At 39.5% G+C, this 16699-nt stretch overlaps 1 protein-coding gene across 1 annotated transcript in view; it reads left to right on the top strand.

Moving 5' to 3' along the window:
- Positions 1-16699, top strand: part of LOC124612576 (putative fatty acyl-CoA reductase CG5065) — a 429978-nt gene that overhangs the window by 367008 nt on the left and 46271 nt on the right. Inside the window, exon 8 of the mRNA XM_047140860.1 lies at positions 14703-14960. Within this exon, the coding sequence (XP_046996816.1) occupies positions 14703-14960 (258 nt within the window). The remainder of the gene's footprint in view (positions 1-14702; positions 14961-16699) is intronic.

Raw genomic sequence — 16699 nt, 5'->3', positions numbered from 1 at the left:
TTATAGATGTCTTTTTTCCAGCACTCAGACAAAAAATTAGATCCTTCATTGCAAATTGAAACAGAGGAAGTTGGTGATGGCTTAGTAAAAAATGTTCAAAAAAACCAATCGAATATGTCTGGATGAATGATGCCCATAATTAATTGATAGATTAGCTGTGATACATAGGGGACAGTTAGCTGGAAATGAAAATTATCACAATGAAAAAATGGGGATAATGCAAATGTTGACAAATAAATATAGTGATTTCGTCGTCAACAATCCAAATGGAATTCCGTATTTGATCAGAATTTTGAATAATGTTCATCATACATGTTCGAAAAGTGAAAAACATGGAAAAGGATTATTAAACTGGATTTTAAATAATGAACCAATGCCTGAGATGCACCTACTGAGTTTTAATTACTGAGGGCCTTTCACTAAGCTAGAAAAAAGAATAGCATGTGAAGACCAAGAAATTAATCCATTAGATGAAGCTTGTAAAAAACATGGTATTGCCTATCATGATCATAGGGGGTTTAGAAAAAAGACATGATAAAGACATTGATAAAGAACTTAAATTAGCTGGAAAAGAAAGACTGTATCCAAGGGTTGCAACATTTGGAGAAAACGTTGCAGCCACTGCAGATAGAGGCATTATGTATGGATAGAGAAAATGAGGTATGGGCTTAGGTGTGGATGACAATGGTTGAGGAATGTAAAATATATTAATCCTTATAAATTTTTATCTATATAAATAAATAACTTTTCAATCAATTATACTTTGCTACCAAATGGAAAGACTAAACCAAAATCAATTTAAACTGAACAATGATCAATTAAATAGTATTGAGTCATTGCTCACTGATGCGCAAAAAAGAAAGTAAGATAAAAAACTGGTGGTAATGTACTGATTAGACTAGGTATTCCTGTTGTGAGAAAAATTATTGAATAACTAACAAAACTTCTTTCTTCATCACTGTGATTGCATTTACTTATTGTTTCTTCTGCACATTTGACACACAAAAGAAAGAGCAGTTTTTCGTTTATTCTTACATGCAAAACAGGTTCATACAATCCTCTAGGGGCCAATACTTTACATATTATAAATCCATACCACTTTTAGTATAATATCTTGGACTACACATATTCTTGTTTCATGCTGCATAGTATTGTACAGTTGGATAGAGGCTGCATACATCATCAAGTTTTATTTTTGTGCTAACACCATCAGCTTTAGCTCTTAATTTTATTGCATTTGTTTGACCACCATAAAAAGCATCTCTTGGATTCAATGGTTCGACAACTTCTGGTAACTGTTTCAATTTTTTAAGTTTTTATACTCTGCTGAATTAAGCCAATCACATTCACGTATCTCAGCAAATTTATATCCATTTCGTATTTCTATGCTTCTTGTTAATGTCTTTTGATGAAGGTCATCTATTGTTTCTTTGTAGCCTTGCAGACTCCAGCAATGGTTAAATAACAGAACACACCTATATTACCTATTTCTAGACATTGTTGTCTCAGTTCTAAACAACTTCTTCTCAAAATATCTACATCAGAATTACAGTACTTGTTAATTTCTTTCTTCTTATTCAACACATAATTTCCTTAAACTCTTGAACTGTGCCATTTGACAAATGCTTCTCTATCTTTTGGCTTCACAGTATCAACACAACAATATTGAGCATCTGGAATAGGTCCTATGTAATTTTCATTTTCTTGTGTATTGAACAAATGAGGGAAGAAGCCTTTCTTCAATTCTTTCAAAGCAAAAGTTATTGGAAAATTACTAATAGGACCTTGGACAAAGTTACTGCTATCTTTAATTTTTATGCCTAACTGTTTGATCTCCAATAACATCAATTTAGTTCCTGTGTAGTTGGTGTATGGCTTTATTATATTTTCAACACAATATTTCAAAATAAACTGGGAACGTTAACCTTTTGTTTGGTGAGCTATAAATGTGTGATAATTGTTTTTTTTCAGATATCATCCTACAACAGAATTCATCATTTGTCTTAAATTTATAAACAGTATTTCTATAAAAATTTCAACAATTATGAGATTTGGAATATGTCTTCCAGTTTCTTGAGCTGCTTCATAGTCTAACCACATGTATGTCTCAGTATATCTACAGTTCACTCTCTTAGGGAATCCATCTTCACAGCATTTAATCTGTTTACCAGTAACTATTGTATTGCATTCAAAGCAAACATAATGATCTTGGAATTCTCTATTAACATAACAACCTTCTTCATTACAATTAGGGGAACCTTGCACTATAAAATGCTCACCAAATTTTCTCTAACAGGTTCCTTTTTTTTACAATTTGTATTGCATGTAACATTTTTGATTTCCAGTTTTCATTACTTGTTTGCAATTCCTGCAAAGTTCAAAGCCACATTTATGTTCTTTAGATGTCAAACAAAAACTTTTTGCATTCTTCACATTTGTAAACTGTATCATAAAGTTCTTCGTGATTTTTTTAGCATTATTCTTTATAACAGTATCTATTGCACTTTTCACAATAAATCTTATTTTCTACACTTTTATGTTCTGCCCTTTTGCATAATATGGAAACTTTTTTATCTATTTTACATATGTTGGTCCTTGTTGTTATATGGTTTGTTACATTTGTTACAGAAATACATTGATCCTAGGAAAGCTGTCATATTGTTAATTACATCAATATGGTTACCATCTTTATACAGATATTTCTTTATTCTTTCTTAGGACTGATAATGACAACTGAATTGAAATTCTGTGTACATACAACATTTATTTGAATATCCAACAATTCTTTAACATTTCTAATGTCATCTAGAGTAAACCTTACTTTATTGTATTCACCCAACTGATTACATAATATGTCAGTTAGCTCTTTTTGTAATTTGTATTTATCTCCTACTCTTATTTTCTTAATCTCATTTGTAGTTAGTTCTCTGCCCAAAATGTTATTTGTGTGATATGTTAATGCCACAATTACTGCTCTAGGACAACACAAATTATCATTGTTTTTAATTCTTGGGATACATCTTTTTGTCTTCAGCTAGATTTGTTTTTTTTTTTTTTTTACCTCGACCACCTTGGGCTCTCAGCTATCATCTGAATGTTAAATGAGGTATCTGCTATATCAATAGTCTCATCAGATGTTAAGGTATCTCTCATTTTATTGCACAAAACTTGAACAGATTCTAATGCTCTATATCCTGTGGAAATTGGATAAAACATTTCTGGATTGTTGGTTGTTGTATTTAACTTATCTTCTTTCCTGAAATTAGTTATCTTTCTAGCTACATCAACCATAGACTTGAGTACTTTCGTTATATAACCTGTTTTATCACTGACAGTACTGAGTTTGGAAATACTGGCATCATTAAAAACGATTTGGTAGTCAACAGACCAAGCTTTTAATTTTTCATTAAATCGATTTTATTTCTTTAATATCAAACAAATGCTTTTTAGATGGCTCAGTCTCTTTTTCTTGCTCGAATAGTATGCTATCGAATGGATAAATTTGATCTTGTCTCACTATTTTTTCTTTCTCAGTTGTCAAGCTTTTTCAATAACATCATCATCCAATCTGTAAAAATAATTTATATTAGGTACTAGTTTCGGCCTTGATCTAGTTTTTTGGAATTATTCTGGATGAAATTGAAACGCCTTTAACCCAACAGCATTAACTAACTCTGATTTCTTTAATTTATTTCATCCTTTAATAACAAGATTTTTAGCTCTACCTTAGCATTCACTTACTTTCAAATTATCTAGACTTCATGTAGGAGGAGGTAAATTATTTGAAACGTTTAAATTAATTAAATCATCATTTCTAAATACGCTATAAACTCATAAATTATTCCTTCTGCAATAATCACGAATTTGAGCGACTGTAAACTCTCTCAGTGAGGGTTCCATTTTATTCTCTTTTATTAGGAATTTTTTTCAATATACTTTTGAAAAGGGGGTGGAGAAATTATGTGAAATAATTAAATTAATTAAATCATCTTTTCTAACTCTGCTATAAACTTGTAAATTATTCCTTCTGCAATTATCATGTAGTTGAGCGACTGTAAAGGCTCTCAGAGAGGCTTCCATTTATTTAATGACAGAAAACATTAGCTTTGGAAAATGTAGTGATTTCATTTTCAGTTATTTTGATACGTCTATTTGTCCATAAATGTTTATTAAGACCACTTTTAACTATTTGTTTTCCACACTTTCGCACTATTTCATTTTTTCGCATATCTTGTAGTTGACAAATCTGGCATCTACTTGAGAGCTTGTCCCTAGATGTATGATTTAAATCAAAACAACTAAAACCTTAATTTCTTCACAACCAATACATTTTTTACAGTGTGATTAACTTTGTTTTTCTCTATATTATTGCTCTATAAAGTAAAAACAAAAAAATCTTTTGTGTCCTTCAATTTTTCCAAAGGATTCTTACAATTACATATAAACTGTTTAAAATGTTCTTTTTTATTATTATATGTATTTCTTCTAAGCATTTTATAATATTCTTTACACATATGTGAATGTTTATCCTTCATATATTTAAGTGAATGAAAGTTATAAATTGTCTTCTTCACTTCACATTTTTTACACTTCTTCAACACTTCCCTTTATTGAGACAATTTTTTCATTAGATTAACTAAAATTATTCCTTAATAAATGATTCATATTCTTGTTGATGTGGTATAGATGTATAGATAAAATATTTACACTCTTAATTTTCTTCCTATTACTAATATTTTTACTGTGAATTTTTTATCTCATTTATGAGTTTCTAATACAATATGCACTTCATGAAAAAGGAATTGTAATCTATAATGACACACTATTAGGAAAATTTTAGATGGTATTCCAGGTGCTAAATATTCAGGGCCTGAAAAATTAACAGAGTGCTATAGAATTTTAGTGGCCTGCATAATGGTAACTGAAAACATTAAACAAATAAAATGAGGTTTTATTAAGTAAGGAATTTCAGGTTCCTTGAATTCCAGGACCTTAATTTTTAGACTGTGCATTTTTAAAAGGAATTCAAGAGTCCAAATATTTGGACACTGCAATTTTGAGAAGAATTATCTCGTGTAACTCAAACAAAATGATATTCCATATGCAGAGTGCTATTGAGTTTTAATTTATCAACTATATTTTTATTCTGTATAAATGTATACTCTACTGAAGAAGCTGAATAATACAAGCAATTCTTCTCATGAGCTAGAAGTGAATGAATTGTATTACATTACTGATTGTGTAAATTTTAAAACTAGATATAGGGAGAAAATTTGTACGGCACTTGACAATAATTTTTTTTTGCTGGACAGGTTTAATAAAATACTTAGTAACTGGGACTTCCAATTTTTTGAAAATGGTACTAAAGTATCTGATTTGATCCATTATAACTGGTAAACAAACCCATTGTACTAAAGTATAAAGGAATTAAGAGAACTAAAAATAATGATAACGAATTTCATGATCTGGACTTCATTGTGTGATTTTGAAAATTTTTTATTGATTTAATTTTTTATATCTTATTTTTCTGGTGGGTTGAGTTTGCTCAGCAAATAATCCCGTAGTGCACTCAACCTATCGATTTATATGAAAATAGAAAACGGCAGTAAATAGTCCCCTAGTTCACCCACCTTACCCAGTTACTACTATCACACTACAGAATGCAGACAATGAGATGTAATCATGTGGCTTCTTCATTTCAATGACTTATAGAGTGTGCTGTCGTACTCAGTTGAATCTGTGCTCGAAAGTCCATTTAGTCATCCTGTTATCTGCATGAAAAGACAATCAAGGTTGCACTTCTACAAATTTCTAAGTAAAGACAGAAGTGTAAACATTTTATAGCACAATGGGGAATTCCACACGTACATATTTTTAGATTTTTATGCCTCTGTGTAGCTATGACTTTTTCCTTTCTTGCCATAGGCCTCCGATTTATGACAACTACAGTACTGACTCAGCTATAAGCTGTGCAGGCAGTTATGTAACAAGGCGCGCATACTGCCATGCAGATAATGCCTATTATGCCACATCCGGTATGGACTGTTTATCAGTCCAATATCCTGCGTGCCCGAATTCTTTACAGACGAATGGAAAAACTGGTAGAAGCTGACCTCGGGGAAGATCAGTTTGGATTCCGTAGAAATGTTGGAACACGTGAGGCAATACTAACCTTACGACTTATCTTAGAAGAAAGATTAAGAAACGGCACACCTACGTTTCCAGCATTTGTAGACTTAGAGAAAGCTTTTGACAATGTTAACTGGAATACTCTCTTTCAAATTCTGAAGGTGGCAGGGGTAAAATACAGGGAGCGAAAGGCTATTTACAATTTGTACAGAAACCAGATGGCAGTTATAAGATCGAGGGGCACGAAAGGGAAGCAGTGGTTGGGAAGGGAGTGAGACAGGGTTGTAGCCTTTCCCCGATGTTATTCAATCTGTACATTGAGCAAGCAGTAAAGGAAACAAAAGAAAAATTCGGAGTAGGTATTAAAATTCATGGAGAAGAAGTAAAAACTTTGAGGTTCGCCGATGACATTGTAATTCTGTCAGAGACAGCAAAGGACTTGGAAGAGCAGTTGAACGGAATGAACAGTGTCTTGAAAGGAGGATATGAGATGAACATCAACAAAAGCAAAACGTGGATAATGGAATGTAGTCAAATTAAATCTGGTGATGCTGAGGGAATTAGATTAGGAAATGAGACACTTAAAGTAGTAAAGGAGTTTTGCTATTTAGGGAGTAAAATAACTGATGATGGTCGAAGTAGAGAGGATATAAAATGTAGACTGGCAATGGCAAGGAAATCGTTTCTGAAGAAGAGAAATTTGTTAACATCGAGTATAGATTTAAGTGCCAGGAATTCGTTTCTGAAAGTATTTGTATGGAGTGTAGCCATGAATGGAAGTGAAACATGGACGATAACTAGTTTGGACAAGAAGAGAATAGAAGCTTTCGAAATGTGGTGCTACAGAAGAATGCTGAAGATAAGGTGGGTAGATCACGTAACTAATGAGGAGGTATTGAATAGGATTGGGGAGAAGAGAAGTTTGTGGCACAACTTGACTAGAAGAAGGGATCGGTTGGTACGACATGTCTTGAGGCATCAAGGGATCACAAATTTAGCATTGGAGGGCAGCGTGGAGGGTAAAAATCGTAGAGGGAGACCAAGAGAAGAATACACTAAGCAGATTCAGAAGGATGTAGGTTGCAGTAGGTACTGCGAGATGAAGAAGCTTGCACAGGATAGAGTAGCATGGAGAGCTGCATCAAACCAGTGTCAGGACTGAAGACCACAACAACAACATCCTGCGTGCCAACTGGCCACACACAGTTGGGTATCCTCCAACGTTTGGATGTGCAGACACTCATCTGAGGTGATCGAAGGATCACAGTCAAACATTTCGCTGCTCAGCTGGATGTCTCTGTTGGCAGTGTTGACACACTCGTCAACCATTTGGGTTACTCACAGGTGTGTGGAACTACTTGCGGGTTACAAAGCTGATTGTGACAATTTTTTTGTTAAAAATCGACACCGGCGATGAAACATGGACTCAATACTTCGAACCGGAAGCAGAACCACCTCTTCTCTGAAGAAAAAGTTCAAAGTTGCACCCTCAGCCGGTAAAGTAATGGCGACCGTCTTCTGGGACTCTGAAGGGGTTGTTCTGTTTGTAGCTCCCTCATGGTGCAGCGATCATCTCTGGAGTGTACTGTGCTACATTCAGGAAATTGAACAAACGATCTCAGCAAGTTCGTCGTCACAAAAATGCAAATGAACTTCTCCTTCTCTGTGACAACGCAAGGTCTCACACATGTCTGCACACCCGAGAGGTGCTCACAAAACTTCATTGGACTGTTCTTTCTCATCCATTCTTTGCTCGATCTCTCGCCTACGACGAACGTGTCCTGTGTTTCGAAGCCATCGTTCAAAATGTTGAAATGACCATGGATCTTACATCCTGAAATGCTGAGGCAGTGGTCTGTAACTGTCCTGCTTCTTGACTTCTAAACCCGGCCGCGGTGGTCTCGCGGTTCTAGGCGCTAGTCCGGAACCGTGCGACTGCTACGGTCGCAGGTTCGAATCCTGCCTCGGGCATGGATGTGTGTGATGTCTTTAGGTTAGTTAGGTTTAAGTAGTTCTAAGTTCCAGTGGACTGATGACCTAAGATGTTAAGTCCCATAGTGCTCAGAACCATTTGAACCATTTTTGACTTCTAAAAACTGTACAACACAGAGTCCAAACGGTTTCTCCGTGGTTTCATGTTGCAATCATCGCCAAAATACTACTCTCCCCTAGCGAAGAAAGCACAACATATTTGACAAATGATGTGTCTGATTCGCAACTTCTCGTCACTAATGAATCAAGATCTCATTCGAAATGCCCTTCCCTTACAGAGAACGGAATTTTTGGGTTCAATGAATGAAAGTAATCTGCGGTACTGGTTGTCCTATCATGGATGTTGTTGTTGTTGTTGTGGTCTTCAGTCCTGAGACTGGTTTGATGCAGCATTCCATACTACTCTATCCTGTGCAAGCTTCTTCATCTCCCAGTACCTACTGCAGCCTACATCCTTCTGAATCTGCTTAGTGTATTCATCTCTTGGTCTCCCTCTACAATTTTTACCCTCCACGCTGCCCTCCAGTACCAAATTGGTGATCCCTTGATGCCTCAGAAAATGCGCTACCAACCGATCCCTTCTTCTAGTCAAGTTGAGCCACAAACTCCTCTTCTTTCCAATTCTATTCAGTACCTCCTCATTAGTCATGTGATCTACCCATCTAATCTTCAGCATTCTTCTGTAGCACCACATTTCGAAAGTTTCTATTCTCTTCTTGTCGAAACTATTTATCGTCCACGTGTCACTTCCATACATGGCTACACTCCATACAAATACTTTCAGAAACGACTTCCTGACACTTAAATCTGTACTCGATGGTAACGAATTTCTCTTCTTCAGAAACGCTTTCCTTGCCATTGCCAGTCTACATTTTATATCGTCTCTACTTCGACCATCATCAGTTATTTTGCTCCCCAAATAGCAAAACTCCTTTACTACTTTAACTGTCTCATTTCCTAATCTAATTCCCTCAGCATCACCCGATCTAATTCGACTACATTCCATTATCCTAGTTTTGCTTTTGTTGATGTTATCTTATACCCTCGTTTCAAGACATTGTCCATTCCGTTCAACTGCTCTTCCAAGTTCTTTGCTGTCTCTGACAGAATTACAATGTCATCAGCAAACCTCAAAGTTTTTATTTCTTCTCCATGGATTTTAATACCTACTCCGAAATTTTCTTTTGTTTACTTTACTGGCTGCTCAATATACAGATTGAATAGCATCGGGGAGAGGTTACAACCCTGTCTCACTCCCTTCCGAACCACTGCTTCCCTTTCATGCCCCTCGATTCTTATATCTGCCATCTGGTTTCTGTACAAATTGCAAATAGCCTTTCGATCCCAGTATTTTACCTCTGCCACCTTCACAATTGGAAAGAGAGTATTCTAGTAAACATTGTCAAAAGCTTTCGCTAAGTCTACAAATGCTAGAAACGTTGTCTACTCCCGGGGCCTTGTTTCGACTTAGGTCTTTCAGTGCTCTGTCAAACTCTTCACGCAGTATCATATCTCGCATTTCATCTTCATCTACCTCCTCTTCCATATTGTCCTCAAGAACATCGCCCTTGTATAGACCCTCTATATACTCCTTCCATCTTTCTGCTATCCCTTCTTTGCTTAGAAGTGGGTTTCCATCTAAGCTCTTGATATTCATGCAAGTGGTTCTCTTTTCTCCAAAGGTCTCTTTAATTTTCCTGTAGGCAGTATCTATCTTACCCCTTGTGAGATAAGCCTCTACATCCTTGCATTTGTCCTCTAACCATGCCTGCTTAGTCATTTTGCACTTCCTGTCGATCTCATTTTTGAGACGTTTGTATTCCTTTTTGCCTGCTTCATTTACTGCATTTTTATATTTTCTCCTTTCATCAATTAAATTCAATATTTCTTCTGTTACCCAAGGGTTTTTTCTAGCTCTCGTCTTTTTACCTATTTGATCCTCTGTTGCCTTCATTATTTCATCCCTCAGAGGTACCCATTCTTCTTCTACTGTATTTCTTTCCCCCATTCCTGTCAATTGTTCTCTTATGCTCTACCTGAAACTCTGTACAACCTCTGGTTCTTTCAGTTTATCCATGTCCCATCTCCTTAAATTCCCACGTTTTTGCAGTTTATTCAGTTTTAATCTACCGTTCGTAACCAATAGATTGTGGTCAGAGCCCACATCTGCCCCTGGAAATGTCTTACAATTTAAAATCCGGTTCCTAAATCTCTGTCTTACCTTTATATAATCTATCTGATATCTTCTAGTATCTTTAGGGTTCTTCCATGTAAACAACCTTCTTTCATGATACTTGAACCAAGTGTTAGCTATGATTAAGTTATGCTCTGTGCAAAATTCTACCAGGCGGCTTCCTGTTTCATTTCTGACCCCCAATCCATATTCACCAACTAGGTTTCCTTCTCTTCCTTTTCCTACTGTCGAATTCCAGTCACCCATGACTATTAAATTTTCGTCTCCTTTCACTACCTGCATAATTTCTTTTATCTCATCATACACTTCATCAATTTCTTCATCTGCAGAGCTAGTTGGCATATAAACTTGTACTACTGTAGTAGGCGTGGGCTTCGTTTCTATCTTGGCGACAATAATGCGTTCACTATGCTGTTTGTAGTAGCTTACCCGCACTCCTATTTTTTTTATTCATATTAAACCTACTCATGCATTACCCCTATTTGATTTTGTATTAATAGCCCTGTATTCACCTGACCAAACGTCGTGTTCCTCGTGCCACCGAACTTCACTAATTCCCACTATATCTAACTTTAACCTATCCATTTCCATTTTTAAATTTTCTAACCTACCTGCCCGATTAAGGGATCTGACATTCCACGTTCCGATCCGTAGAACGCCAGTTTTCTTTCTCTTCATAACGACGTCCTCTTGAGTAGTCCCCGCCCGGAGAACTGAATGGGGGACTATTTTACGTCCGGAATATTTTACCCAAGAAGACGCCATCATCATTTAATCATACAGTAAAGCTGCATGCCCTCGGGAAAAATTACGGCTGTAGTTTCCCCTTGCTTTCAGCCGTTTGCAGTACCACAACAGCAAGGCCGTTTTAGTTAGTGTTACAAGGCCAGATCAGTCAATCATCCAGACTGTTGCCCCTGCAAGTACTGAAAAGGCTGCTGCCCCTCTTCAGGAACCATACGTTTGTCTGGCCTCTCAACAGATACCCCGCCGTTGTGGTTGCACCTACGGTACGGCTGTCTATATTGTAGGGGCACGCAAGCCTCCCCACCAACGGCAAGGTCTATGGTTCAATGGGGGGGGGGGGAGGACATGGATGAGGAACATCATTTTATTTTGTCTTTTTCACCGCTACACACCCACGAGGGCATTCAGTAAGTAATGCAACACATTTTGTTCCTGAAAGCAGCTTATTTTTTTTATTAAGGACACTAGTACACCATATTGTTCCTCACTCTTTTGCTTACAGAACCCTGTTTCTTAATGTAAACTCCGTTCAGTGTGACGGCCTTACGGTACCTTAGTGGGAGGGACTGTTAACTCCGATGGTATAACTCTACTGCTCAACGTCGGATCCATCGTCATTCTGCATCAATAACCTCCCCGTCACCCACGTGGTGCTATCAGCCGCGTAAATCCTTCATTGGTCCGAACAGATGGAAGTCGGAAGGTGCTTGATCCAGGCTGAAGGGTGAATGAGAAAGAACAGTCGAATGAAGTTTTGTGAGCACCTCTCGGGTGCGGAGACATGTGTAAGGGCTTGTGTTGTCATACAGAAGGAGAAGTTCGTTTGCATTTCTGTGGCGACGAACACGCTGAGGTCGTTTCTTCAATTTCCTGAGGGTAGCTTAGTCACTTCAGAGTTTATCGTTGTGCTATGAGGGAACTACAAACAGGACAACCCCTTCAGAGTCCCAGAGGACGGTCGCCATTTCTTTACTGGCCGAGGGTGCGGCTTTGAACTTTTTCTTCAGAGAAGAGGTGGTATGGTGCCACTTGATGTTGATTGGCATTTTGTTTCGGTTCAAAGTGATGAACTCATATTTCACCACCGGCGACGATGTTCAACGAAAAACTGTCACGATCAGCCTCGTAATGTGCAAGCAACTGCACACAGATGGTCCTTCATTGCTCTTCGTAGTCTTTTGTGAGGCTGAGAGGAACTCAGCAGGCACACACCTTTGAGTACCCCACCTCTCAGCACTGTCAACAGAAACGTCCATCTGAGCACCGAAATGTTTGATTCTGATCCTCGATCACCTAGAATGAGAGTGTCCGCACGTTCCAATGTTGCCGGAGACACAGCTGTGTGCGGCCAGCTGGGACGCAGGATATCGGGCAGGTTTGCATCGAGCAAGGTTACAGATGTCTCGCCCAACGACACACTGTGCCTTTGCTTACTGCATGTGTCCTGTAGGCATTCTACAAGTGCTATGAATGTTTGCGATGCTCTGGTTTTCCGCCAAAAGAAACTCAGCGAAAGCTCTTTACTTGGAACGCACCTTCGTTAGATACGCAATTTTGAAGGCTATATACAGCGCCGCCACCAATCGGAACTTCGTGAAACTATATCCGCTGAAACGGGAATATTCCACGATGTCCTACAACAAATTCCGCACTTTTTCAGCCGGAACTGGCCGAGAAAAAGAAAGTGTTGTATTACTTACTGCAAGGCCCTTGTACATCTGGGTGGCCATTTTCAAATGTGTGAAATACATACCAGACGTAACACTGTTAAGATATAAATACAAAACATGCAACAGTGGTTTAATCAACAGAACTAAAATAAAAATGAAATAAAACAAAACATAATTTGCGTGGCATAACCCATCAAACGGACACATTTGGAATATAGTCAAAACCTGCATTCATCGTACTTTGTTATAATGTAGTTTCATAGTTCGCGTGAGGTGCCAGTTGAATTACTTAGCACACCCTAAGATCACTATGGGCGAAGTAGAAACCTGTTACTAAAATTTCGACAAATATTTCAGCAGGCTCCGCTGGGCTTAATGGTTGGTCCCACACTACGTGGCTTGATGTTCTCCACCGTCTTGCAGAGCTTTACCTCTGCTAAAAAGGATTCCCTTTGCTTCTCGCACAATGCAGTTTTATGCTGCAGCAAGGCCCCTTCTGGACTGAGAGAACAGAATGTCCTTCTCTGCTCCATACCTGAATGGAGAATGGTTTTCAGTGGTAAGCAACTTTATGATTATCCATTCCCGTAAGTGAAATTACCCTTCGCGAACTAGCTGAAATTCCAGAGGCTCCTTTAATTACAAGACACACTCCTCTACCAAGAGGAAAGGAGACATAGAAATAATTATAAATACAATTATTGGCAGCTTTTATGCAGTTTTTGTTATTTGATTTGACTGGCCGGTGGGATCTAGATATTAAATTAATAGCAGGTTATGGAACAGTTTGAGAATAAACTGTCATATAACAACAAATTATTATTAACAAGTGCTCAGCGAACAATAAGCGAATAACGTAAAAAAAGTTTACAGTATTACCTAAATTTGAAGCAAACAATGTGACGCCAACGGTTTGTGGAATAGCTTTGATGTTACTTACCTTCTACAGGTAAAATAGGGTACTGGGCTAAGCACTATGCCACCTTCTCATGACCTCACCCTCCGTGCCCAGCGACTACCTGTGCTTCTGTTGACAGAAGATGCTCCATAGACTTGGCACGAGCGTTTCTGAATATTCCCCATAGTTTCTTTCCACACTGAGAAATTCAATGAGGGCACGTTGCTTGTAACGTACATCACCTACAGACGCCATTTTGACACTGTTCCGCAGCTACGCTATCTGTCGGAAGTGACGGAAACTTGGCGTGCTCATTCAGGAGACTTCAAATAATTCATATGTAACGTTTCGCATTCGTAGCATTGTTTTCTGCCGAGAAAAAGAAAATGCGATGCATTGCTTTCTGGTCAACCCTTGTATATCTTTATATGTGTCTAAACGTTTTGTTACAGTAAAATGCAAAAGGCTGAAGTAAATCGCAAAGGGTCATATTGAGGGTTTTGTTACCACTATGAAGAACTTTTGGAGAATAACGATTTCGAAAAAGTAAACATTTACATGTTTATTTATACAGATTTTGCTGAACGTTCTTTGTGATTGTGTGCAGTTTTGTATTTGGTACTAACCTCTCTATTTGTTCCCACACACGCTACGAAAAGGGCATCTATTTTTATAAAGTATGTAAAGAATACTTTCTACATATCAGGAAGTACTGTCATTGATGTTTTTCCTTTACTTGATGCAGAGTATATTAAAAAAAAAAGAAAAAAGAGCTGTACGTCATTTGAGATTAAACATTCCAGTATATGAACAAACATGTTTGAGAATAGTGCTTCAGTGTTACATCCACTGAAAAAAAAAACTCCAAAGGTTCAATACTGAAGCATCCGAATACTTTTTTCACCTGCTATATGTAGGCTTGTATACGCTGCCTGCAGTGCAGCTGCGCCGCACTCCGCGCTTTTTCGGTTTTTTTCCCGCTCGGCTTGTGTGCGGTGCGGCGGCCCATGTTGACGTGGAGTGTGTCGGCAGAGTGGCAGGCGCGCGGCTGAGTGCGGCTCTGTGTTGGCAGCATGGTGCGGCTGCAGCGGCGCATCTCGGACGGGCTCGAGCTGCTGCAGTACTTCACGACGCGCGAGTGGAACTTCCGCAACGAGCGCTTCCTGGCGCTCTACACCGGCCTCAACGCCGAGGACAAGCGCCGCTTCGACATGGACATGGTGCCCATAGAGCCCTACGAGTACCTGGTGACGGCGTCCTTGGGCGCGCGCCTCTACTGCTTCCACGAGGACCCCGCCTCCCTGCCGCGCTGCCGCCGCAACATCCGCATGTCAGTACACCACCCCTCTCTGTCTCTGCCTCAGTCTAACTCCTGCTGCGTGACACCACGTGGCGCATTACTACTCACTATTCATACCAATCGTTTCACACACACACACATACACACGCACGCACTTTATCACTTCCTGTAATACACTGAAGCGCCAAAGAAACTCCTAAAGGCATGCATATTCAAACACAGAGATATATTAACAGGCAGAATACGGCGCTGCGGCCGGCAACGTCTATATAAGACAACAAGTGTCTGGTGCAGTTGTTAGATTGGTTACCGATGCTACAATGGCAGGTTGTCAAGATTTAAGCGAGTTTGAACGCGGTGCTCTAGTCGGCACACGAGCGATGGGACACAGCATCTCCGAAGTAGTGACGAAGTGGGGATTTTCCCGTACGACTATGTCACGAATGTACTATGAATATCAGGTGTACGGTAAAACGTCAAATGTCCGACAACGCTGCGGTCGGAAAAAGACCCTGCAAGAACGGGACCAACGACGCCGGAAGAGAATCGTTCAACGTCACAGAAGTGCAACCCTTCCACAAATTGCTGCAAATTTCAATGCTGTGTCAGCGTTCGAACCATTCGACTAAACATCAACAATATGGGCTTTCGAAGCCGAAGACAACACCGACACCGGACTGTTGATGACTGGAAACATGTTGTCTGGTCGGACGATTCTCGTTCCAAATTGTATCGAAAGGATCGACGTGTACGGGAATGGGGAAAACCTCATGAATCCGTGGACCCTGCTTGTGGGCAGGGGAGTGTTCAAGCTGGTGGAGGCTCTGCAATAGTGTGGGGCATCTGCAGATGGAGTGATGTGGGACCCCTGATACGTCTAGATACAGCTCTGACAGGTGACACTTACGTAAGCATTCTGTCTGATCGCCTGCATCCATCCATGTCCATTGTGGATCCCGACGGACTTGGCCAATTTCAGCAGGACTATGCGACACCCTACACCTTCAGAATTGTTACAGACTGGCATCAGGAACACTCTTCTGAGTTTAAACACTTCCGCTGGCCACCAAGCTCCCCAAACATGAACGGTTTTCAACTTATCTGGGATGCCTTGTAACATGCTGTTCAGAAGAGATCTGCACCCTCTCGTAGTCTTACGGATTTATGCCACGTCGTGCTGCTGCACCTCTGCGTGTTCGCGGTGGCCCTACACGATATTTGATGGGTGTACGATTCCTTGGATTTTCAGTGTACTTCTTTGGGCGTGGACATGACGTCCTCCGATGTTAGGCAGGTTATCTATTAACAATTGCCTGGGTATGTATATATTCTAGCCTTCTGTTAGTCCACCTCTTCCTTCCCCCATTGTCCATCTCCTGCTCCCCCCCTCCCCCCCCCCCACACACTGGCAATCTAACCCTGCCTTTCTTCCTGGCCATCTGGTCCTTCCTCTCTCTCTCTATTTCCTCCCCCCCCCCCCCCCCAACCCCCCGGTAAGTTCGTCTTGTCACCCCATCTAACCCAATTCCCATCTCCCCTCTCTCTTTGTCCATTGCCTCCTCCGCCTCTTCCGTCTATCTCATCCTTTCTCTTCTCTTCATACACCTCATCCTCTTCCCTTCTTTGTCCATTTCCTCCTCCCCCAGTTCTCTCCACCTCCTCTTCCCCCTCTCTGTGTCCATCTCCCCGCTCCCTCCCCTCTCTCTCCATCTCCTTCTCCCCAACTTCTCACATCTTCACAAAGAGATCTGCGCCATTCCTATAGCGGG

The sequence above is a fragment of the Schistocerca americana genome, chromosome 4 (genome assembly GCF_021461395.2).
Source record: "Schistocerca americana isolate TAMUIC-IGC-003095 chromosome 4, iqSchAmer2.1, whole genome shotgun sequence".
Classification (NCBI taxonomy): Eukaryota; Metazoa; Arthropoda; class Insecta; order Orthoptera; family Acrididae; genus Schistocerca; species Schistocerca americana.
Note: the sequence above shows the minus strand (reverse complement) of the source record. Positions and strands in the feature narration are given on the sequence as shown.